At 50.2% G+C, this 26,265-nt stretch overlaps 1 protein-coding gene across 6 annotated transcripts in view; it reads right to left on the bottom strand.

The window, feature by feature from the left end:
• Positions 1-26,265, bottom strand: part of LOC106573152 (DEP domain-containing mTOR-interacting protein) — a 69,222-nt gene that overhangs the window by 22,909 nt on the left and 20,048 nt on the right. For all 6 annotated transcript variants that reach the window (XM_082959248.1, XM_082959241.1, XM_082959244.1 and 3 more), the window contains one exon: positions 19,228-19,410. In XM_082959248.1, coding sequence (XP_082815374.1) covers positions 19,228-19,410 — 183 coding nt within the window. The remainder of the gene's footprint in view (positions 1-19,227; positions 19,411-26,265) is intronic.

Raw genomic sequence — 26,265 nt, 5'->3', positions numbered from 1 at the left:
CTATATAGCCTGTAGCATAAGTAACTAAAGGGTTGAGCATAAATCTCATGAGATTGACTAGAATAGGAGAGGAATGGGTGTCTGTGGGTTTAAGTAAACATAAAGAACTGTTAAACTGTGGTTGACCTGACCTAGCTTGAACCCTCTAGGTTTCCCTAATCTCAGAGATATGAAACTGTCAGCTGGGTAACAATTTACGGTGTTGAGAGTTCTGGGGACGAACAATTAACTCTCCTTCGTGTAGTGTGTAATGTGTGTAAATAAGGAGCCTGGTATTTAATGATGTCTCTGTACAATGAAATGTAGAACGTTGTCCTGAATAAACATTCTGATTCTTGTAAACTGGTCCTCTGTCTGTGTTATTACACCAGAATCTTACACATTCTGGATGGCAGACTGAGTATTTTAATTGAAGTTAACATTGAGAACATAATTCTCTTAACAGTAGCCTAGTGGTTTGAGTGTAGGGGCAGGCAGGTAGCCTAGTGGTTAGAGAGTTGGGTCAGTAACCCGAAAGGTTGCTGGATCGAATCCCCGAGCTGACAAGGTAAAAATCTGTTGTTCTGCCCCTGAACAAGGCAGTAAACCCACTGTTCCCCGGTAGGCCGTCATTGTAAATAAGAATTTGTTCTTAACTGACTTGCCTAGTTAAATAAAAGTTATATTAAAAAATATATGTTTAGCAGAAAACCCTCACATAGATGTCTTTGTCAGGAACCAAAGCCAGCAGCAGGTATCATACATCTGTAGGTTGTGGAGGGGCTGTTCCCTCGTTCCTTCCTCATTCCAGAGAATCTCAACGATAAGAGAGACCAGCTAACTGGAGCACAGAGGAACTCACAGTACTGCACTTTCCTCTGTAACCTTGAAGATCCTATTTATTAGGAGTCGGAAAACCGTTTGATATAATTGCATTGTCTGCTAGCTCCTGCTGAAGGGGATGTTAAAGGAATGTAGCGGACGAGGTGGTTCATTTAGCTGACATTAGCTTCTCATTATGTGGCTTAAAACCTACTGACAGCCTTCATCCACATACTGTACACTCTACAGCACTCCCTCAGGTCCACAAACCTACTGACAGCCTTCATCCACATACTGTACACTCTACAGCACTCCCTCAGGTCCACACACCTACTGACAGCCTTCATCCACATACTGTACACTCTACAGCACTCCCTCAGGTCCACAAACCTACTGACAGCCTTCATCCACATACTGTACACTCTACAGCACTCCCTCAGGTCCACACACCTACTGACAGCCTTCATCCACATACTGTACACTCTACAGCACTCCCTCAGGTCCACAAACCTACTGACAGCCTTCATCCACATACTGTACACTCTACAGCACTCCCTCAGGTCCACACACCTACTGACAGCCTTCATCCACATACTGTACACTCTACAGCACTCCCTCAGGTCCACAAACCTACTGACAGCCTTCATCCACATACTGTACACTCTACAGCACTCCCTCAGGTCCACAAACCTACTGACAGCCTTCATCCACATACTGTACACTCTACAGCACTCCCTCAGGTCCACAAACCTACTGACAGCCTTCATCCACATACTGTACACTCTACAGCACTCCCTCAGGTCCACAAACCTACTGACAGCCTTCATCCACATACTGTACACTCTACAGCACTCCCTCAGGTCCACAAACCTACTGACAGCCTTCATCCACATACTGTACACTCTACAGCACTCCCTCAGGTCCACACACCTACTGACAGCCTTCATCCACATACTGTACACTCTACAGCACTCCCTCAGGTCCACAAACCTACTGACAGCCTTCATCCACATACTGTACACTCTACAGCACTCCCTCAGGTCCACAAACCTACTGACAGCCTTCATCCACATACTGTACACTCTACAGCACTCCCTCAGGTCCACAAACCTACTGACAGCCTTCATCCACATACTGTACACTCTACAGCACTCCCTCAGGTCCACACACCTACTGACAGCCTTCATCCACATACTGTACACTCTACAGCACTCCCTCAGGTCCACAAACCTACTGACAGCCTTCATCCACATACTGTACACTCTACAGCACTCCCTCAGGTCCACAAACCTACTGACAGCCTTCATCCACATACTGTACACTCTACAGCACTCCCTCAGGTCCACAAACCTACTGACAGCCTTCATCCACATACTGTACACTCTACAGCACTCCCTCAGGTCCACAAACCTACTGACAGCCTTCATCCACATACTGTACACTCTACAGCACTCCCTCAGGTCCACAAACCTACTGACAGCCTTCATCCACATACTGTACACTCTACAGCACTCCCTCAGGTCCACAAACCTACTGACAGCCTTCATCCACATACTGTACACTCTACAGCACTCCCTCAGGTCCACAAACCTACTGACAGCCTTCATCCACATACTGTACACTCTACAGCACTCCCTCAGGTCCACAAACCTACTGACAGCCTTCATCCACATACTGTACACTCTACAGCACTCCCTCAGGTCCACAAACCTACTGACAGCCTTCATCCACATACTGTACACTCTACAGCACTCCCTCAGGTCCACAAACCTACTGACAGCCTTCATCCACATACTGTACACTCTACAGCACTCCCTCAGGTCCACAAACCTACTGACAGCCTTCATCCACATACTGTACACTCTACAGCACTCCCTCAGGTCCACAAACCTACTGACAGCCTTCATCCACATACTGTACACTCTACAGCACTCCCTCAGGTCCACACACCTACTGACAGCCTTCATCCACATACTGTACACTCTACAGCACTCCCTCAGGTCCACAAACCTACTGACAGCCTTCATCCACATACTGTACACTCTACAGCACTCCCTCAGGTCCACAAACCTACTGACAGCCTTCATCCACATACTGTACACTCTACAGCACTCCCTCAGGTCCACAAACCTACTGACAGCCTTCATCCACATACTGTACACTCTACAGCACTCCCTCAGGTCCACAAACCTACTGACAGCCTTCATCCACATACTGTACACTCTACAGCACTCCCTCAGGTCCACAAACCTACTGACAGCCTTCATCCACATACTGTACACTCTACAGCACTCCCTCAGGTCCACAAACCTACTGACAGCCTTCATCCACATACTGTACACTCTACAGCACTCCCTCAGGTCCACAAACCTACTGACAGCCTTCATCCACATACTGTACACTCTACAGCACTCCCTCAGGTCCACAAACCTACTGACAGCCTTCATCCACATACTGTACACTCTACAGCACTCCCTCAGGTCCACAAACCTACTGACAGCCTTCATCCACATACTGTACACTCTACAGCACTCCCTCAGGTCCACAAACCTACTGACAGCCTTCATCCACATACTGTACACTCTACAGCACTCCCTCAGGTCCACAAACCTACTGACAGCCTTCATCCACATACTGTACACTCTACAGCACTCCCTCAGGTCCACAAACCTACTGACAGCCTTCATCCACATACTGTACACTCTACAGCACTCCCTCAGGTCCACAAACCTACTGACAGCCTTCATCCACATACTGTACACTCTACAGCACTCCCTCAGGTCCACAAACCTACTGACAGCCTTCATCCACATACTGTACACTCTACAGCACTCCCTCAGGTCCACAAACCTACTGACAGCCTTCATCCACATACTGTACACTCTACAGCACTCCCTCAGGTCCACAAACCTACTGACAGCCTTCATCCACATACTGTACACTCTACAGCACTCCCTCAGGTCCACAAACCTACTGACAGCCTTCATCCACATACTGTACACTCTACAGCACTCCCTCAGGTCCACAAACCTACTGACAGCCTTCATCCACATACTGTACACTCTACAGCACTCCCTCAGGTCCACACACCTACTGACAGCCTTCATCCACATACTGTACACTCTACAGCACTCCCTCAGGTCCACAAACCTACTGACAGCCTTCATCCACATACTGTACACTCTACAGCACTCCCTCAGGTCCACAAACCTACTGACAGCCTTCATCCACATACTGTACACTCTACAGCACTCCCTCAGGTCCACAAACCTACTGACAGCCTTCATCCACATACTGTACACTCTACAGCACTCCCTCAGGTCCACAAACCTACTGACAGCCTTCATCCACATACTGTACACTCTACAGCACTCCCTCAGGTCCACAAACCTACTGACAGCCTTCATCCACATACTGTACACTCTACAGCACTCCCTCAGGTCCACAAACCTACTGACAGCCTTCATCCACATACTGTACACTCTACAGCACTCCCTCAGGTCCACAAACCTACTGACAGCCTTCATCCACATACTGTACACTCTACAGCACTCCCTCAGGTCCACAAACCTACTGACAGCCTTCATCCACATACTGTACACTCTACAGCACTCCCTCAGGTCCACAAACCTACTGACAGCCTTCATCCACATACTGTACACTCTACAGCACTCCCTCAGGTCCACAAACCTACTGACAGCCTTCATCCACATACTGTACACTCTACAGCACTCCCTCAGGTCCACAAACCTACTGACAGCCTTCATCCACATACTGTACACTCTACAGCACTCCCTCAGGTCCACAAACCTACTGACAGCCTTCATCCACATACTGTACACTCTACAGCACTCCCTCAGGTCCACAAACCTACTGACAGCCTTCATCCACATACTGTACACTCTACAGCACTCCCTCAGGTCCACAAACCTACTGACAGCCTTCATCCACATACTGTACACTCTACAGCACTCCCTCAGGTCCACAAACCTACTGACAGCCTTCATCCACATACTGTACACTCTACAGCACTCCCTCAGGTCCACAAACCTACTGACAGCCTTCATCCACATACTGTACACTCTACAGCACTCCCTCAGGTCCACAAACCTACTGACAGCCTTCATCCACATACTGTACACTCTACAGCACTCCCTCAGGTCCACAAACCTACTGACAGCCTTCATCCACATACTGTACACTCTACAGCACTCCCTCAGGTCCACAAACCTACTGACAGCCTTCATCCACATACTGTACACTCTACAGCACTCCCTCAGGTCCACAAACCTACTGACAGCCTTCATCCACATACTGTACACTCTACAGCACTCCCTCAGGTCCACAAACCTACTGACAGCCTTCATCCACATACTGTACACTCTACAGCACTCCCTCAGGTCCACAAACCTACTGACAGCCTTCATCCACATACTGTACACTCTACAGCACTCCCTCAGGTCCACAAACCTACTGACAGCCTTCATCCACATACTGTACACTCTACAGCACTCCCTCAGGTCCACAAACCTACTGACAGCCTTCATCCACATACTGTACACTCTACAGCACTCCCTCAGGTCCACAAACCTACTGACAGCCTTCATCCACATACTGTACACTCTACAGCACTCCCTCAGGTCCACAAACCTACTGACAGCCTTCATCCACATACTGTACACTCTACAGCACTCCCTCAGGTCCACAAACCTACTGACAGCCTTCATCCACATACTGTACACTCTACAGCACTCCCTCAGGTCCACAAACCTACTGACAGCCTTCATCCACATACTGTACACTCTACAGCACTCCCTCAGGTCCACAAACCTACTGACAGCCTTCATCCACATACTGTACACTCTACAGCACTCCCTCAGGTCCACAAACCTACTGACAGCCTTCATCCACATACTGTACACTCTACAGCACTCCCTCAGGTCCACAAACCTACTGACAGCCTTCATCCACATACTGTACACTCTACAGCACTCCCTCAGGTCCACAAACCTACTGACAGCCTTCATCCACATACTGTACACTCTACAGCACTCCCTCAGGTCCACAAACCTACTGACAGCCTTCATCCACATACTGTACACTCTACAGCACTCCCTCAGGTCCACAAACCTACTGACAGCCTTCATCCACATACTGTACACTCTACAGCACTCCCTCAGGTCCACAAACCTACTGACAGCCTTCATCCACATACTGTACACTCTACAGCACTCCCTCAGGTCCACAAACCTACTGACAGCCTTCATCCACATACTGTACACTCTACAGCACTCCCTCAGGTCCACAAACCTACTGACAGCCTTCATCCACATACTGTACACTCTACAGCACTCCCTCAGGTCCACAAACCTACTGACAGCCTTCATCCACATACTGTACACTCTACAGCACTCCCTCAGGTCCACAAACCTACTGACAGCCTTCATCCACATACTGTACACTCTACAGCACTCCCTCAGGTCCACAAACCTACTGACAGCCTTCATCCACATACTGTACACTCTACAGCACTCCCTCAGGTCCACACACCTACTGACAGCCTTCATCCACATACTGTACACTCTACAGCACTCCCTCAGGTCCACAAACCTACTGACAGCCTTCATCCACATACTGTACACTCTACAGCACTCCCTCAGGTCCACAAACCTACTGACAGCCTTCATCCACATACTGTACACTCTACAGCACTCCCTCAGGTCCACAAACCTACTGACAGCCTTCATCCACATACTGTACACTCTACAGCACTCCCTCAGGTCCACAAACCTACTGACAGCCTTCATCCACATACTGTACACTCTACAGCACTCCCTCAGGTCCACAAACCTACTGACAGCCTTCATCCACATACTGTACACTCTACAGCACTCCCTCAGGTCCACAAACCTACTGACAGCCTTCATCCACATACTGTACACTCTACAGCACTCCCTCAGGTCCACAAACCTACTGACAGCCTTCATCCACATACTGTACACTCTACAGCACTCCCTCAGGTCCACAAACCTACTGACAGCCTTCATCCACATACTGTACACTCTACAGCACTCCCTCAGGTCCACAAACCTACTGACAGCCTTCATCCACATACTGTACACTCTACAGCACTCCCTCAGGTCCACAAACCTACTGACAGCCTTCATCCACATACTGTACACTCTACAGCACTCCCTCAGGTCCACAAACCTACTGACAGCCTTCATCCACATACTGTACACTCTACAGCACTCCCTCAGGTCCACAAACCTACTGACAGCCTTCATCCACATACTGTACACTCTACAGCACTCCCTCAGGTCCACAAACCTACTGACAGCCTTCATCCACATACTGTACACTCTACAGCACTCCCTCAGGTCCACAAACCTACTGACAGCCTTCATCCACATACTGTACACTCTACAGCACTCCCTCAGGTCCACAAACCTACTGACAGCCTTCATCCACATACTGTACACTCTACAGCACTCCCTCAGGTCCACAAACCTACTGACAGCCTTCATCCACATACTGTACACTCTACAGCACTCCCTCAGGTCCACAAACCTACTGACAGCCTTCATCCACATACTGTACACTCTACAGCACTCCCTCAGGTCCACAAACCTACTGACAGCCTTCATCCACATACTGTACACTCTACAGCACTCCCTCAGGTCCACAAACCTACTGACAGCCTTCATCCACATACTGTACACTCTACAGCACTCCCTCAGGTCCACAAACCTACTGACAGCCTTCATCCACATACTGTACACTCTACAGCACTCCCTCAGGTCCACAAACCTACTGACAGCCTTCATCCACATACTGTACACTCTACAGCACTCCCTCAGGTCCACAAACCTACTGACAGCCTTCATCCACATACTGTACACTCTACAGCACTCCCTCAGGTCCACAAACCTACTGACAGCCTTCATCCACATACTGTACACTCTACAGCACTCCCTCAGGTCCACACACCTACTGACAGCCTTCATCCACATACTGTACACTCTACAGCACTCCCTCAGGTCCACAAACCTACTGACAGCCTTCATCCACATACTGTACACTCTACAGCACTCCCTCAGGTCCACAAACCTACTGACAGCCTTCATCCACATACTGTACACTCTACAGCACTCCCTCAGGTCCACAAACCTACTGACAGCCTTCATCCACATACTGTACACTCTACAGCACTCCCTCAGGTCCACAAACCTACTGACAGCCTTCATCCACATACTGTACACTCTACAGCACTCCCTCAGGTCCACAAACCTACTGACAGCCTTCATCCACATACTGTACACTCTACAGCACTCCCTCAGGTCCACAAACCTACTGACAGCCTTCATCCACATACTGTACACTCTACAGCACTCCCTCAGGTCCACAAACCTACTGACAGCCTTCATCCACATACTGTACACTCTACAGCACTCCCTCAGGTCCACAAACCTACTGACAGCCTTCATCCACATACTGTACACTCTACAGCACTCCCTCAGGTCCACAAACCTACTGACAGCCTTCATCCACATACTGTACACTCTACAGCACTCCCTCAGGTCCACAAACCTACTGACAGCCTTCATCCACATACTGTACACTCTACAGCACTCCCTCAGGTCCACAAACCTACTGACAGCCTTCATCCACATACTGTACACTCTACAGCACTCCCTCAGGTCCACAAACCTACTGACAGCCTTCATCCACATACTGTACACTCTACAGCACTCCCTCAGGTCCACAAACCTACTGACAGCCTTCATCCACATACTGTACACTCTACAGCACTCCCTCAGGTCCACAAACCTACTGACAGCCTTCATCCACATACTGTACACTCTACAGCACTCCCTCAGGTCCACAAACCTACTGACAGCCTTCATCCACATACTGTACACTCTACAGCACTCCCTCAGGTCCACAAACCTACTGACAGCCTTCATCCACATACTGTACACTCTACAGCACTCCCTCAGGTCCACAAACCTACTGACAGCCTTCATCCACATACTGTACACTCTACAGCACTCCCTCAGGTCCACAAACCTACTGACAGCCTTCATCCACATACTGTACACTCTACAGCACTCCCTCAGGTCCACAAACCTACTGACAGCCTTCATCCACATACTGTACACTCTACAGCACTCCCTCAGGTCCACAAACCTACTGACAGCCTTCATCCACATACTGTACACTCTACAGCACTCCCTCAGGTCCACAAACCTACTGACAGCCTTCATCCACATACTGTACACTCTACAGCACTCCCTCAGGTCCACAAACCTACCGACGGCCTTCATCCACATACTGTACACTCTACAGCACTCCCTCAGGTCCACAAACCTACCGACGGCCTTCATCCACATACTGTACACTCTACAGCACTCCCTCAGGTCCACAAACCTACCGACGGCCTTCATCCACATACTGTACACTCTACAGCACTCCCTCAGGTCCACAAACCTACCGACAGCCTTCATCCACATACTGTACACTCTACAGCACTCCCTCAGGTCCACAAACCTACCGACAGCCTTCATCCACATACTGTACACTCTACAGCACTCCCTCAGGTCCACAAACCTACTGACAGCCTTCATCCACATACTGTACACTCTACAGCACTCCCTCAGGTCCACAAACCTACTGACAGCCTTCATCCACATACTGTACACTCTACAGCACTCCCTCAGGTCCACAAACCTACTGACAGCCTTCATCCACATACTGTACACTCTACAGCACTCCCTCAGGTCCACAAACCTACTGACAGCCTTCATCCACATACTGTACACTCTACAGCACTCCCTCAGGTCCACAAACCTACTGACAGCCTTCATCCACATACTGTACACTCTACAGCACTCCCTCAGGTCCACAAACCTACTGACAGCCTTCATCCACATACTGTACACTCTACAGCACTCCCTCAGGTCCACAAACCTACTGACAGCCTTCATCCACATACTGTACACTCTACAGCACTCCCTCAGGTCCACAAACCTACTGACAGCCTTCATCCACATACTGTACACTCTACAGCACTCCCTCAGGTCCACAAACCTACTGACAGCCTTCATCCACATACTGTACACTCTACAGCACTCCCTCAGGTCCACAAACCTACTGACAGCCTTCATCCACATACTGTACACTCTACAGCACTCCCTCAGGTCCACAAACCTACTGACAGCCTTCATCCACATACTGTACACTCTACAGCACTCCCTCAGGTCCACAAACCTACTGACAGCCTTCATCCACATACTGTACACTCTACAGCACTCCCTCAGGTCCACAAACCTACTGACAGCCTTCATCCACATACTGTACACTCTACAGCACTCCCTCAGGTCCACAAACCTACTGACAGCCTTCATCCACATACTGTACACTCTACAGCACTCCCTCAGGTCCACAAACCTACTGACAGCCTTCATCCACATACTGTACACTCTACAGCACTCCCTCAGGTCCACAAACCTACTGACAGCCTTCATCCACATACTGTACACTCTACAGCACTCCCTCAGGTCCACAAACCTACTGACAGCCTTCATCCACATACTGTACACTCTACAGCACTCCCTCAGGTCCACAAACCTACTGACAGCCTTCATCCACATACTGTACACTCTACAGCACTCCCTCAGGTCCACAAACCTACTGACAGCCTTCATCCACATACTGTACACTCTACAGCACTCCCTCAGGTCCACAAACCTACTGACAGCCTTCATCCACATACTGTACACTCTACAGCACTCCCTCAGGTCCACACACCTACTGACAGCCTTCATCCACATACTGTACACTCTACAGCACTCCCTCAGGTCCACAAACCTACTGACAGCCTTCATCCACATACTGTACACTCTACAGCACTCCCTCAGGTCCACACACCTACTGACAGCCTTCATCCACATACTGTACACTCTACAGCACTCCCTCAGGTCCACAAACCTACTGACAGCCTTCATCCACATACTGTACACTCTACAGCACTCCCTCAGGTCCACAAACCTACTGACAGCCTTCATCCACATACTGTACACTCTACAGCACTCCCTCAGGTCCACAAACCTACTGACAGCCTTCATCCACATACTGTACACTCTACAGCACTCCCTCAGGTCCACAAACCTACTGACAGCCTTCATCCACATACTGTACACTCTACAGCACTCCCTCAGGTCCACAAACCTACTGACAGCCTTCATCCACATACTGTACACTCTACAGCACTCCCTCAGGTCCACAAACCTACTGACAGCCTTCATCCACATACTGTACACTCTACAGCACTCCCTCAGGTCCACAAACCTACTGACAGCCTTCATCCACATACTGTACACTCTACAGCACTCCCTCAGGTCCACAAACCTACTGACAGCCTTCATCCACATACTGTACACTCTACAGCACTCCCTCAGGTCCACAAACCTACTGACAGCCTTCATCCACATACTGTACACTCTACAGCACTCCCTCAGGTCCACAAACCTACTGACAGCCTTCATCCACATACTGTACACTCTACAGCACTCCCTCAGGTCCACAAACCTACTGACAGCCTTCATCCACATACTGTACACTCTACAGCACTCCCTCAGGTCCACACACCTACTGACAGCCTTCATCCACATACTGTACACTCTACAGCACTCCCTCAGGTCCACAAACCTACTGACAGCCTTCATCCACATACTGTACACTCTACAGCACTCCCTCAGGTCCACAAACCTACTGACAGCCTTCATCCACATACTGTACACTCTACAGCACTCCCTCAGGTCCACAAACCTACTGACAGCCTTCATCCACATACTGTACACTCTACAGCACTCCCTCAGGTCCACAAACCTACTGACAGCCTTCATCCACATACTGTACACTCTACAGCACTCCCTCAGGTCCACAAACCTACTGACAGCCTTCATCCACATACTGTACACTCTACAGCACTCCCTCAGGTCCACAAACCTACTGACAGCCTTCATCCACATACTGTACACTCTACAGCACTCCCTCAGGTCCACAAACCTACTGACAGCCTTCATCCACATACTGTACACTCTACAGCACTCCCTCAGGTCCACAAACCTACTGACAGCCTTCATCCACATACTGTACACTCTACAGCACTCCCTCAGGTCCACAAACCTACTGACAGCCTTCATCCACATACTGTACACTCTACAGCACTCCCTCAGGTCCACAAACCTACTGACAGCCTTCATCCACATACTGTACACTCTACAGCACTCCCTCAGGTCCACAAACCTACTGACAGCCTTCATCCACATACTGTACACTCTACAGCACTCCCTCAGGTCCACAAACCTACTGACAGCCTTCATCCACATACTGTACACTCTACAGCACTCCCTCAGGTCCACAAACCTACTGACAGCCTTCATCCACATACTGTACACTCTACAGCACTCCCTCAGGTCCACAAACCTACTGACAGCCTTCATCCACATACTGTACACTCTACAGCACTCCCTCAGGTCCACAAACCTACTGACAGCCTTCATCCACATACTGTACACTCTACAGCACTCCCTCAGGTCCACAAACCTACTGACAGCCTTCATCCACATACTGTACACTCTACAGCACTCCCTCAGGTCCACAAACCTACTGACAGCCTTCATCCACATACTGTACACTCTACAGCACTCCCTCAGGTCCACACACCTACTGACAGCCTTCATCCACATACTGTACACTCTACAGCACTCCCTCAGGTCCACACACCTACTGACAGCCTTCATCCACATACTGTACACTCTACAGCACTCCCTCAGGTCCACAAACCTACTGACAGCCTTCATCCACATACTGTACACTCTACAGCACTCCCTCAGGTCCACACACCTACTGACAGCCTTCATCCACATACTGTACACTCTACAGCACTCCCTCAGGTCCACAAACCTACTGACAGCCTTCATCCACATACTGTACACTCTACAGCACTCCCTCAGGACCACAAACCTACTGACAGCCTTCATCCACATACTGTACACTCTACAGCACTCCCTCAGGTCCACAAACCTACTGACAGCCTTCATCCACATACTGTACACTCTACAGCACTCCCTCAGGTCCACAAACCTACTGACAGCCTTCATCCACATACTGTACACTCTACAGCACTCCCTCAGGTCCACAAACCTACTGACAGCCTTCATCCACATACTGTACACTCTACAGCACTCCCTCAGGTCCACAATGATTGGATAGGTGTCTGTAAGCAATATGGCCAAACATCCACCAAGGCTTTTAGAAGGCAAGGAGAACCAATCATCACATTGGTTAAACCTTCACGGTCTTCTCAGATATACAGAGGAGCCTAGGGAGTAGGGACTAAGGGTTATAGTGGGATTCAGCCCCAGTCTGACAGTAGATAGTGAGTAGGGAGTAGGGGCTAAGGGTTATAGTGGGATTCAGCCCCAGTGTGACTGTAGATAGTGAGTAGGGAGTAGGGGCTAAGGGTTATAGTGGGATTCAGCCCCAGTGTGACAGTAGATAGTGAGTAGGGAGTAGGGGCTAAGGGTTATAGTGGGATTCAGCCCCAGTCTGACAGTAGATAGTGAGTAGGGGCTAAGGGTTATAGTGGGATTCAGCCCCAGTGTGACAGTAGATAGTGAGTAGGGAGTAGGGACTAAGGGTTATAGTGGGATTCAGCCCCAGTGTGACAGTAGATAGTGAGTAGGGAGTAGGAACTAAGGGTTATAGTGGGATTCAGCCCCAGTCTGACAGTAGATAGTGAGTAGGGAGTAGGGACTAAGGGTTATAGTGGGATTCAGCCCCAGTGTGACAGTAGATAGTGAGTAGGGGCTAAGGGTTATAGTGGGATTCAGCCCCAGTCTGACAGTAGATAGTGAGTAGGGGCTAAGGGTTATAGTGGGATTCAGCCCCAGTGTGACTGCAGATAGTGAGTAGGGAGTAGGGGCTAAGGGTTATAGTGGGATTCAGCCCCAGTGTGACTGTAGATAGTGAGTAGGGAGTAGGGACTAAGGGTTATAGTGGGATTCAGCCCCAGTCTGACAGTAGATAGTGAGTAGGGAGTAGGAACTAAGGGTTATAGTGGGATTCAGCCCCAGTGTGACTGTAGATAGTGAGTAGGGAGTAGGGACTAAGGGTTATAGTGGGATTCAGCCCCAGTCTGACAGTAGATAGTGAGTAGGGAGTAGGGGCTAAGGGTTATAGTGGGATTCAGCCCCAGTCTGACAGTAGATAGTGAGTAGGAACTAAGGGTTATAGTGGGATTCGGGCCCAGTCTGACAGTAGATAGTGAGTAGGGAGTAGGGGCTAAGGGTTATAGTGGGATTCAGCCCCAGTGTGACTGTAGATAGTGAGTAGGGAGTAGGGACTAAGGGTTATAGTGGGATTCAGCCCCAGTCTGACAGTAGATAGTGAGTAGGGAGTAGGGGCTAAGGGTTATAGTGGGATTCAGCCCCAGTGTGACTGTAGATAGTGAGTAGGGAGTAGGGGCTAAGGGTTATAGTGGGATTCAGCCCCAGTGTGACTGTAGATAGTGAGTAGGGAGTAGGGGCTAAGGGTTATAGTGGGATTCAGCCCCAGTGTGACTGTAGATAGTGAGTAGGGAGTAGGGACTAAGGGTTATAGTGGGATTCAGCCCCAGTCTGACAGTAGATAGTGAGTAGGGAGTAGGAACTAAGGGTTATAGTGGGATTCAGCCCCAGTGTGACAGTAGATAGTGAGTAGGGAGTAGGAACTAAGGGTTATAGTGGGATTCAGCCCCAGTCTGACAGTAGATAGTGAGTAGGGAGTAGGGGCTAAGGGTTATAGTGGGATTCAGCCCCAGTCTGACAGTAGATAGTGAGTAGGGAGTAGGGGCTAAGGGGTATAGTGGGATTCAGCCCCAGTGTGACAGTAGATAGTGAGTAGGGAGTAGGAACTAAGGGTTATAGTGGGATTCAGCCCCAGTCTGACAGTAGATAGTGAGTAGGGAGTAGGGACTAAGGGTTATAGTGGGATTCGGGCCCAGTCTGACAGTAGATAGTGAGTAGGGAGTAGGGACTAAGGGTTATAGTGGGATTCAGCCCCAGTCTGACTGTAGATAGTGAGTAGGGAGTAGGGACTAAGGGTTATAGTGCGATTCACTACTACTGTAAGTTTGGAGCGAGTAGTCGTGCTGCACTCCGCTCCGCAGGTAATATTACATCTCATTACATTACAACGGTTTGATTTGTTTGATCTGAGCAATTTTTTAGCTAGCTACTTAGCTGTCTTTGTATCAAAGATAATTGTGTAGTTTAGAGGTTAGCTAGCCAGGTTAGCTAGTGTTAGCTAGCTACATAGTTGCCTCTGTATCATGATAAGGTGTAGCACTGAAACTATCGAGGTTACCTAGCCAGCTACACTTTCAAACAAAGTCAACAACGCAGCCACTGCTAGCTAGCCTACTTTACCAGCCAGCAGTACTGTATCATTTTAGTCATTTTAGTCAATAAGTTGTCTTTGTCATAGTTTGTCATAGTTTGATAATTGTGTAGTTTAGAGTAATTATCGAGGTTAGCTGGCCAGCTATTTTCGTCCCCCGCGACGTCATTTCCAAACCTAGCCAACTATTACCGACGAGCAGCATTGTAGAATCAAAATACATTACAAAGGAACGTCTTGATTAGTGTTATGTTAGCTAGCTACATAGTTGCCTTTGTATCATGATAAGGTGTAGTACTGAAACGATCGAGGTTACCTAGCCAGCTACACTTTCAAACAAAGTCAACAACGCAGCCACTGCTAGCTAGCCTACTTCACCAGCCAGCAGTACTGTATCATTTTAATCATTTTAGTCAATAAGATTTTTGCAACGTAAGCTTAACTTTCTGAACATTCGAGACGTGTAGTCCACTTGTCATTCCAATCTCCTTTGCATTAGCGTAGCCTCTTCTGTAGCCTGTCAACTATGTGTCTGTCTATCCCTGTTCTCTCCCCTCTGCACAGGCCACACAAACGCTTTACACCGCGTGGCCGCTGCCACTCTAACCTGGTGGTCCCAGCGCGCACGACCCACGTGGAGTTCCAGGTCTCCGGCAGCCTCTGGAACTGCCGGTCTGCGGCCAACAAGGCAGAGTTCATCTCAGCCTATGCTACCCTCCAGTCCCTCGACTTCTTGGCGCTGACAGAAACATGGATTACCACAGATAACACTGCTACTCCTACTGCTCTCTCCTCGTCTGCCCACGTGTTCTCGCACACACCCCGAGAGCTTCTGGTCAGCGGGGTGGTAGCACTGGGATCCTCATCTCTCCCAAGTGGACATTCTCTCTTTCTCCCCTGACCCATCTGTCTATCGCCTCCTTTGAATTCCATGCTGTCACAGTTACCAGCCCTTTCAAGCATAACATCCTTATCATTTATCGCCCTCCAGGTTCCCTTGGAGAGTTCATCAATGAGCTTGACGCCTTGATAAGTTCCTTTCCTGAGGATGGCTCACCTCTCACAGTTCTGGGTGACTTTAACCTCCCCACGTCTACCTTTGACTCATTCCTCTCTGCCTCCTTCTTTCCACTCCTCTCCTCTTTTGACCTCACCCTCTCACCGTCCCCCCCTACTCACAAGGCAGGCAATACGCTTGACCTCATCTTCACTAGATGCTGTTCTTCTACTAATCTCATTGCAACTCCCCTCCAAGTCTCCGACCACTACCTTGCATCCTTTTCCCTCTCGCTCTCATCCAACACTTCTCACTCTTCCCCTACTCGGATGGTATTGCGCCGTCCCAACCTTCACTCTCTCTCCCCCGCTACTCTCTCCTCTTCCATCCTATCATCTCTTCCCTCTGCTCAAACCTTCTCCAACCTATCTCCTGATTCTGCCTCCTCAACCCTCCTCTCCTCCCTTTCTGCATCCTTTGATTCTCTATGTCCCCTATCCTCCAGGCCGGCTCGGTCCTCCCCTCCTGCTCCGTGGCTCGACGACTCATTGCGAGCTCACAGAACAGGGCTCCGGGCAGCCGAGCGGAAATGGAGGAAAACTCGCCTCCCTGCGGACCTGGCATCCTTTCACTCCCTCCTCTCTACATTTTCCTCTTCTGTCTCTGCTGCTAAAGCCACTTTCTACCACTCTAAATTCCAAGCATCTGCCTCTAACCCTAGGAAGCTCTTTGCCACCTTCTCCTCCCTCCTGAATCCCCCCCCCCCCCCCCTCCTCCCTCTCTGCGGATGACTTCGTCAACCATTTTGAAAAGAAGGTCGACGACATCCGATCCTCGTTTGCTAAGTCAAACGACACCGCTGGTCCTGCTCACACTGCCCTACCCTGTGCTTTGACCTCTTTCTCCCCTCTCTCTCCAGATGAAATCTCGCGTCTTGTGACGGCCGGCCGCCCAACAACCTGCCCGCTTGACCCCATCCCCTCCTCTCTTCTCCAGACCATTTCCGGAGACCTTCTCCCTTACCTCACCTCGCTCATCAACTCATCCTTGACCGCTGGCTACGTCCCTTCCGTCTTCAAGAGAGCGAGAGTTGCACTCTTCTGAAAAAACCTATACTCGATCCCTCCGATGTCAACAACTACAGACCAGTATCCCTTCTTTCTTTTCTCTCCAAAACTCTTGAACGTGCCGTCCTTGGCCAGCTCTCCTGCTATCTCTCTCAGAATGACCTTCTTGATCCAAATCAGTCAGGTTTCAAGACTGGTCATTCAACTGAGACTGCTCTTCTCTGTGTCACGGAGGCGCTCCGCACTGCTAAAGCTAACTCTCTCTCCTCTGCTCTCATCCTTCTAGACCTATCGGCTGCCTTTGATACTGTGAACCATCAGATCCTCCTCTCCACCCTCTCAGAGTTGGGCATCTCCGGCGCGGCCCACGCTTGGATTGCGTCCTACCTGACAGGTCGCTCCTACCAGGTGGCGTGGCGAGAATCTGTCTCCGCACCACGTGCTCTCACCACTGGTGTCCCCCAGGGCTCTGTTCTAGGAACTCTCCTATTCTCGCTATACACCAAGTCACTTGGCTCTGTCATATCCTCACATGGTCTCTCCTATCATTGCTATGCAGACGACACACAATTAATCTTCTGATAACCAGGTGGCGAATCGCATCTCTGCATGTCTGGCAGACATATCGGTGTGGATGACGGATCACCACCTCAAGCTGAACCTCGGCAAGACGGAGCTGCTCTTCCTCCCGGGGAAGGACTGCCCGTTCCATGATCTCGCCATCACGGTTGACAACTCCATTGTGTCCTCCTCCCAGAGTGCTAAGAACCTTGGCGTGACCCTGGACAACACCCTGTCATTCTCCACTAACATCAAGGCGGTGACCCGATCCTGTAAGTTCATGCTCTACAACATTCGCAGAGTACGACCCTGCCTCACACAGGAAGCGGGGCAGGTCCTAATCCAGGCACTTGTCATCTCCCGTCTGGATTACTGCAACTCGCTGTTGGCTGGGCTCCCTGCCTGTGCCATTAAACCCCTACAACTCATCCAGAACGCCGCAGCCCGTCTGGTGTTCAACCTTCCCAAGTTCTCTCATGTCACCCCGCTCCTCCGCTCTCTCCACTGGCTTCCAGTTGAAGCTCGCATCCGCTACAAGACCATGGTGCTTGCCTACGGAGCTGTGAGGGGAACGGCACCTCCGTACCTTCAGGCTCTGATCAGGCCCTACACCCAAAACAAGGGCACTGCGTTCATCCACCTCTGGCCTGCTCGCCTCCCTACCTCTGAGGAAGCACAGTTCCCGCTCAGCCCAGTCAAAACTGTTCGCTGCTCTGGCACCCCAATGGTGGAACAAGCTCCCTCACGACGCCAGGACAGCGGAGTCAATCACCACCTTCCGGAGACACCTGAAACCCCACCTCTTTAAGGAATACCTGGGATAGGATAAAGTAATCCTTCTAACCCCCCCCTTAAAAGATTTAGATGCACTATCGTAAAGTGGTTGTTCCACTGGATATCATAAGGTGAATGCACCAATTTGTAAGTCGCTCTGGATAAGAGCGTCTGCTAAATGACTTAAATGTAAATGTAAAATTCAGCCCCAGTCTGACAGTAGATAGTGAGTAGGGGCTAAGGGTTATAGTGGGATTCAGCCCCAGTCTGACAGTAGATAGGGAGTAGGGACTAAAGGTTATAGTGGGATTCAGCCCCAGTGTGACTGTAGATAGTGAGTAGGGAGTAGGAACTAAGGGTTATAGTGGGATTCAGCCCCAGTCTGACAGTAGATAGGGAGTAGGGACTAAGGGTTATAGTGGGATTCGGGCCCAGTGTGACAGTAGATAGTGAGTAGGGAGTAGGGGCTAAGGGTTATAGTGGGATTCAGCCCCGGTGTGACAGTAGATAGTGTGGGTACAACAACTCCTGATGTAAAAATGGCTTTATAAAGACATTTGATTGCTAGACATTGAGGTTTACCAGATAGGAAGCTGGTGTTGCCTCCGTCTGGGTTCTGTTTGCGGAGACAGAAGGGGCTGTCATGGCTCTCTGGGATGGTACGACAGCGCTCGTTCAGCAGCTCCATCAGACGCCGTCTCCTTCTGAAGTTCAGTCTGAACTGGTACAGCAGCCCTCCATCCACAAAGTGGTGCTTGTTGGTCACTGTCAGGGAGAAACACAGAACAAAACCATTGTTTAGGATCATTCAGTTACTGTTCCATATAACTGACTGTAAATCCTGGTAACTATAGTTACTGACTGTAAATCCTGGTAACTATAGTTACTGACTGTAAATCTTGGTAACTATAGTTACTGACTGTAAGTCCTGGTAACTATAGTTACTGACTGTAAGTCCTGGTAACTGTAGAATAGGAGGTAGTTCAGTTCCAAATCCTGTAACTCTTCAATTATTCCTCTCAGACAGAACACCTCTGACAGTGCCTCCAATGCCAGTAATCAGCTAAGTCTCTTAGGGTTGGACACACACACTCTCCCTCTCTCAGCTTGGGCCGTCATTGTGCCAACACTCACTTGGCTGACGCTCAGTACGGGGGGGGGGGGGGGGGCTCTGAATGCCCCTTAAATCTCCAAATCCCTTGAAAGACATGAAACCAACTCTGACTGACTATACGACTAAAGCCATCCAGGAATCAAAATCTGACTGTCACTTGTGTAACTAAGCCATAAAGCCTGCATAACTGTGCCAAGGGGTTAGGACTCAGGATTTAAAGGAACACTCCACCCAAAAACTATATTTTGGTATTTGTTTCATTAGTCCATTGTTGATATAGTCCCAAAATGTTTTGCATGTCAGCAAACAAGTTAAGATATAGAACTTTCAAAATCCAGAAATCCAGCCGGTCTGATCTACTACCTGGTTTGGTTATGGATGCACCTTGTGATGCTATGAAGCTTCTGTTGTGACTGTATGAAGTGTTTTTCATTCTGTGGTTTATAGTGATGGATTGTCCTGTCTGGCGTCATTAAATGAGAAGTAAGGAAATATTCCTCATCCACAGTTTTTTGTAATCCCAGGAGGAAGTGTTCTCCTTACATTGGTAGTGACAGTCCAATTACCCAGTCTAAAACATAGTTACCACACACACATATCAGCAATCCAAAACATTCATAATGATTCAATCATAATCTGGTCCACAACCAAACAGTTTCTGATCATGTTTTGGCACCTTGTGCCCTAAAAGGGGATGATCAGGATTAAAGGGGTTCGATTATGTGTATTCAGAACGCTTGTTGCCATGGTGCTGATTCACAACCATCTAAATATCAGCTCACTGTAATTGAAATATAATCGAACCAAACAACATGTTCAGTGACTCTTGGTTATGTTTATTCAGCCACCCATTGACTCGTTTGCACATGGTGTTGAGCCACAAAGATCAACTCACCAGCCCTCTGTGAGTCTATCAACCAGGAATGCAGTGATTGTGTGGGGCAACTGAACCAAAACAACCCACAATGTGGATCCATCCAGGCAGGGCTGCTATTGTTCTACAGTTCAGCCATTTAAAGTATGCAGTGTGTGTGTGTGTGTGTGTGTGTGTGTGTGTGTGTGTGTACGCTGTCGTGTGCATGCGTGTGTATTGTTATGATGTGGGCGAAGGTTAGTGTTAGGACATTGACAAACACACTACCATGGCACACTTCCACACTCCAACCCCGGGTGGCAGCACCAACCGGGTCACTGCTGGGTTCTGCCAAGCAGCCTTGATAATTCCTCAGGTGCGAGAGATCAAGTTGATTCTGAGAGGCCAGAAGCCTCTCACAGTCTTTGTTCATTTCTTTAGACAGGCCCGCCTCTTTAGACAGGCCCGCCTCTTTAGACAGGCCCGCCTCTTTAGACAGGCCCGCCTCTTTAGACAGGCCCGCCTCTTTAGACAGGCCCGCCTCTTTAGACAGGCCCGCCTCTTTAGACAGGCCCGCCTCTGTAGTTTTTTTTAGTGTATACATTTATTTTGGGTCACCACTTTGAACAAAAGACTAATCTGCTTGGACTGGCCGACCAAGGGGCTGAGCTGGCCCTGGACCGAAGGGCTGGACCGAAGGGGCTGAGCTGGACCGAAGGGCTGGACCGAAGGGCTGGACCGAAGGGGCTGAGCTGGCCCTGGACCGAAGGGGCTGAGCTGGCCCGAAGGGCTGGACCGAAGGGGCTGAGCTGGACGCGAAGGGCTGGCCGAAGCTGGGCCGAAGGGGCTGAGCTGGAGCCGAAGGGGCTGAGCTGGACCTGGGCCGAAGGGGCTGAGCTGGACCGAAGGGCTGGACCGAAGGGCTGGACCGAAGGGGCTGAGCTGGCCCTGGACCGAAGGGGCTGAGCTGGCCCTGGACCGAAGGGGCTGAGCTGGCCCTGGCCCGAAGGGGCTGAGCTGGCCCTGGCCCGAAGGGGCTGAGCTGGCCCTGGCCCGAAGGGGCTGAGCTGGCGCTGGCCCGAAGGGGCTGAGCTGGCGCTGGCCCGAAGGGGCTGAGCTGGCGCTGGCCCGAAGGGGCTGAGCTGGACCGAAGGGGCTGAGCTGGCCCTGGACCGAAGGGGCTGAGCTGGACCGAAGGTAAGTTTGCCATCTCCTGGGGACATGTACATACAACACAGTCCTCATATGCTGATTTCTCACAGATGCACATCTTAAAAGTCAGGTTACAGACCACGTAGCTTGGCCTAAGACCCCTAGACATAACGAGTGCCATTTTCTCACGTCAGACAGCGTCACTCCTCCACGATGCTTGTCCCTCAACCGTTCTGTCTTGTAGGACGTGGAACTCAAATTGGAATGTAGAGCAACCACCATTAAAAAAATGAAAACATATATAAAACATTTGAAACTCACTGCGCTCTCATCTGACTCTACATGAAATAGGCAGAAAAACTAAGTAGCTAAATTATAACAAACGTTGACAGTGATTTAATAGTTTAAAACAAACCGGTGGCTATCTCCTGCACACATTGATCAGCTGTGTAGCTAACTGTTATAGCTAGCTAGTCAGCTAGCTCTTCCTTCACTGACATAAAAAGCTTGCTTAGCCTGTTTAAATGACCCTGGCGTTGTAGACAGGGAGCCCCACAACGAAGAGGAACTGACTTATCAAACATCAGTCCATAGATCAGCATGTTTCACCGTGGTGGTCATTTCAGGTCAGCTGAGCACAGCAGATGACTCGGGAGACGACGGCAATGGCTCGTGGTAGAAAAACAGCTACTTTCATGAAAACTCATAATAACGTTAGCATTAGCATTACTTGCTACAGTAGCTTGCTAGCTAGCTTTTGTTGGAAGATTTCAACATTGTGTGTGCAGCACTAAGTAGATAGCTGGTTGGTTAGAAGCATAGTTTCAGTCAAAGATCATTTTAGTGACTAGCTCGACTGTTTTATGCTAGTTTTCGTGCCCATAGTCAAACTTCAGAAATACTGCTCATTTAAGCACAATAATCATTAGCTAGATGTCAAATGTGGCTACTAAGACTTACTCACAACATTTAAAAAAATATATATATATTTACTGTTTTATCTAAGATTCATTCAGACAGTTTTGAGGCAGGAATGGGGTTCAGCAGACGATGTCGCCTAGGTAATATTTTCTAATGTTACGGCAGCCCATCGTAGCCGGACTACTTCTGATCCATCCCATTATCCTTTGCGAGATACGAGACAGATCAGTGGAGGAATCTGATGTAAGACAATGAACGAGTGCAGCAACATCAGTAGGCTACTTATTGGTTTCGTACCAGTATTTTCTGTGCCAGCGGAGGAGAGGAATGCAGACAGAGGCAGGGTGTGGATGGTGAGTGTGAACCCAGTGGTGATGCAGTCTCTCTGGGGTTAGAGCCCTGCCTGCCTGCTCCCTGCTTAGCTCATTGTCCTGCTGTCACACAGACACAGGCCCCGAGAAGAACAGACTGGAAACAGACACTCTGCACTACACAGCTCAGCACACTGGAAACAGACCCGCTTCTGCACTACACAGCTCAGCACACTGGAAACAGACACGCTTCTGCACTACACAGCCCAGCACACTGGAAACAGACACGCTTCTGCACTACACAGCCCAGCACACTGGAAACAGACCCGCTCTGCACTACACAGCCCAGCACACTGGAAACAGACCCGCTTCTGCACTACACAGCTCAGCACACTGGAAACAGACCCTCTGCTGCACTACACAGCCCAGCACACTGGAAACAGACACGCTTCTGCACTACACAGCCCAGCACACTGGAAACACAGCACGCTTCTGCACTACACAGCCCAGCACACTGGAAACACAGCACGCTTCTGCACTACACAGCCCAGCACACTGGAAACACAGCACGCTTCTGCACTACACAGCCCAGCACACTGGAAACACAGCACGCTTCTGCACTACACAGCCCAGCACACTGGAAACACAGCACGCTTCTGCACTACACAGCTCAGCACACTGGAAACACAGCACGCTTCTGCACTACACAGCTCAGCACACTGGAAACAGACACGCTTCTGCACTACACAGCCCAGCACACTGGAAACACCGCATGCTCTGCACTACACAGCTCAGCACACTGGAAACACCGCATGCTCTGCACTACACAGCTCAGCACACTGGAAACAGACACGCTTCTGCACTACACAGCCCAGCACACTGGAAACACCGCATGCTCTGCACTACACAGCCCAGCACACTGGAAACAGATAGTATCTCAGAGCCTGTACTGATCCAGCATGCAGCAAGCAGTACCCACACACTAGCATCCTGCTGCAACCCGCTGCTGGCTCTGATGACTGATAAGCAGTGTTGGGCCTGGATGGGAGAACATTCTGATGTGCCACAGTCAAGAGAACCAGAGCTGATTATATTAAAGTGCTGAACACGTAACCACGACGACAAGGTGACCACGACGACAAGGTGACCACGACGACAAGGTGACCACCACGACGACAAGGTGACCACCACGACAAGGTGACCACCACGACAAGGTGACCACCACGACAAGGTGACCACGACGACGACAAGGTGAACAGTACATGGGACTTTTCATCCTATTGTAGCAAGTGGAATCACACAGTACATTTGTTTAGTGTGCCGTTCACCAGTTTAATTTCAAATTCCCATTTCAAAGTCCCCGTAATGATATCTTCCTCTCCATGTCAACAATTTAATTACCAGTAATTATCCTCTGAATCAGTGTCAGGTTCACCGTTCAGCTCAAGTCAGGACAAGACACTGAGGCTGTGTCCAAAATGGCACCCTATTCCCTTTATGGGGCACTTATTTTGACCAGGGCCAATGGGGATCTGGTCAAAAGTAGTGCACTATAAAGGGAATGTCTAGGTTGCTACTTGGGACAGATCCTGAGACTGGGTTGGGGAGCCTGGGCTGAAAGGAAGGCAGAGAGGAGAGCTGAGGGCAGAGAGGAGGGCAGAGGGCAGGGCAGAGGGGAGGGCAGAGGGCAGAGAGGAGGGCAGAGGGCAGAGAGGAGGGCAGAGAGGAGAGCTGAGGGCAGAGAGGAGGGCAGAGGGCAGGGCAGAGGGGAGGGCAGAGGGCAGAGAGGAGGGCAGAGGGCAGAGAGGAGGGCAGAGAGGAGAGCTGAGGGCAGAGAGGAGGGCAGAGGGAGGGCAGAGGGGAGGGCAGAGGGGAGGGCAGAGGGGAGGGCAGAGAGGAGGGCAGAGGGGAGGGCAGAGGGGAGGGCAGAGAGGAGGGCAGAGGGCAGAGAGGAGGGCAGAGGGGAGGGCAGAGAGGAGGGCAGAGGGGAGGGCAGAGGGGAGGGCAGAGGGGAGGGCAGAGGGGAGGCAGAGGGGAGGGCAGAGGGGAGGGCAGAGGGGAGGGCAGAGAGGAGGGCAGAGAGGAGGGCAGAGAGGAGGGCAGAGAGGAGGGCAGAGGGCAGAGAGGAGGGCAGAGGGCAGAGAGGAGGGCAGAGGGCAGAGAGGAGGGCAGAGGGGAGGGCAGAGAGGAGGGCAGAGAGGAGGGCAGAGAGGAGGGCAGAGAGGAGGGCAGAGAGGAGGGCAGAGAGGAGGGCAGAGAGGAGGGCAGAGAGGAGGCAGAGGGCAGAGAGGAGGGCAGAGGGGAGGGCAGAGGGGAGGGCAGAGAGGAGGGCAGAGGGCAGAGAGGAGGGCAGAGAGGAGGTGGCATTGTTAAATGCTTCCCTCCGACTTCATTTACATTTAAGTCATTTAGCAGACGCTCTTATCCAGAGCGACTTACAAATTGGTGCATTCACCTTATGATATCCAGTGGAACAACCACTTTACAATAGTGCATCTAAATCTTTTAAGGGGGGGTTAGAAGGATTACTTTATCCTATCCTAGGAATTCCTTCAGACTCTTTCACATAGAGTCTGAACGCTCAGATGAAGTTCTGTTGAGCCTCTTCGACTACACGACAGGCTGCAGTCTTTACAGCAATACATCTACAACTCCTTCAGACTGACTAGAGAAAAGCTCTCCAACTAGCCATAGAAAAGCCCTGTGTTTTTACCATACAGTCCACTACAGTGACACGGTGTTGAGGTTGTGGTCAACCAAGGAAGTATGAACCTAACAGCCCTCAAGCTCTCAAAGGCATAAAATATGAAATATCTTAAGAGGGTTGATGCTGGTCTTCCCTACTGCAGTAGTGCGTGGGCAGGATGCAGGACTGAAGTACTGTACACATATCACCCATGTCTCCACTCTGTAGCTCCTGTTACAGATGCCGTCTGTGTAATGAGTCCACGACCCTGTGGGTGGTCAGGGTAGCCTCACGCTGCTTTAATACACTGGATCAGTGCTGTAGAGCAGTGGATGGAGGGATGACAGAGGGGGGAGAGAGGAGAGGAGACCCTGTGGGTGGTCAGAGAAGCCTCATGTTGCTTTAGAGCAGTGGATGGAGGGATGACAGAGGAGAGGGGGAGAGAGGAGAGAGAGGAGACCCTGTGGGTGGTCAGGGAAGCCTCATGTTGCTTTAGAGCAGTGGATGGAGGGATGACAGAGGAGACGGGGGAGAGAGGAGACGGGACGGGGGGAGAGAGGATGGGAGGCAGCAGGCTTTAAAT

This window comes from Salmo salar, chromosome 02 (genome assembly GCF_965601325.2).
Source record: "Salmo salar chromosome 02, fSalSal1, whole genome shotgun sequence".
NCBI classification, from domain to species: Eukaryota; Metazoa; Chordata; class Actinopteri; order Salmoniformes; family Salmonidae; genus Salmo; species Salmo salar.
This window is presented reverse-complemented; position numbering and strand designations above follow the sequence as displayed.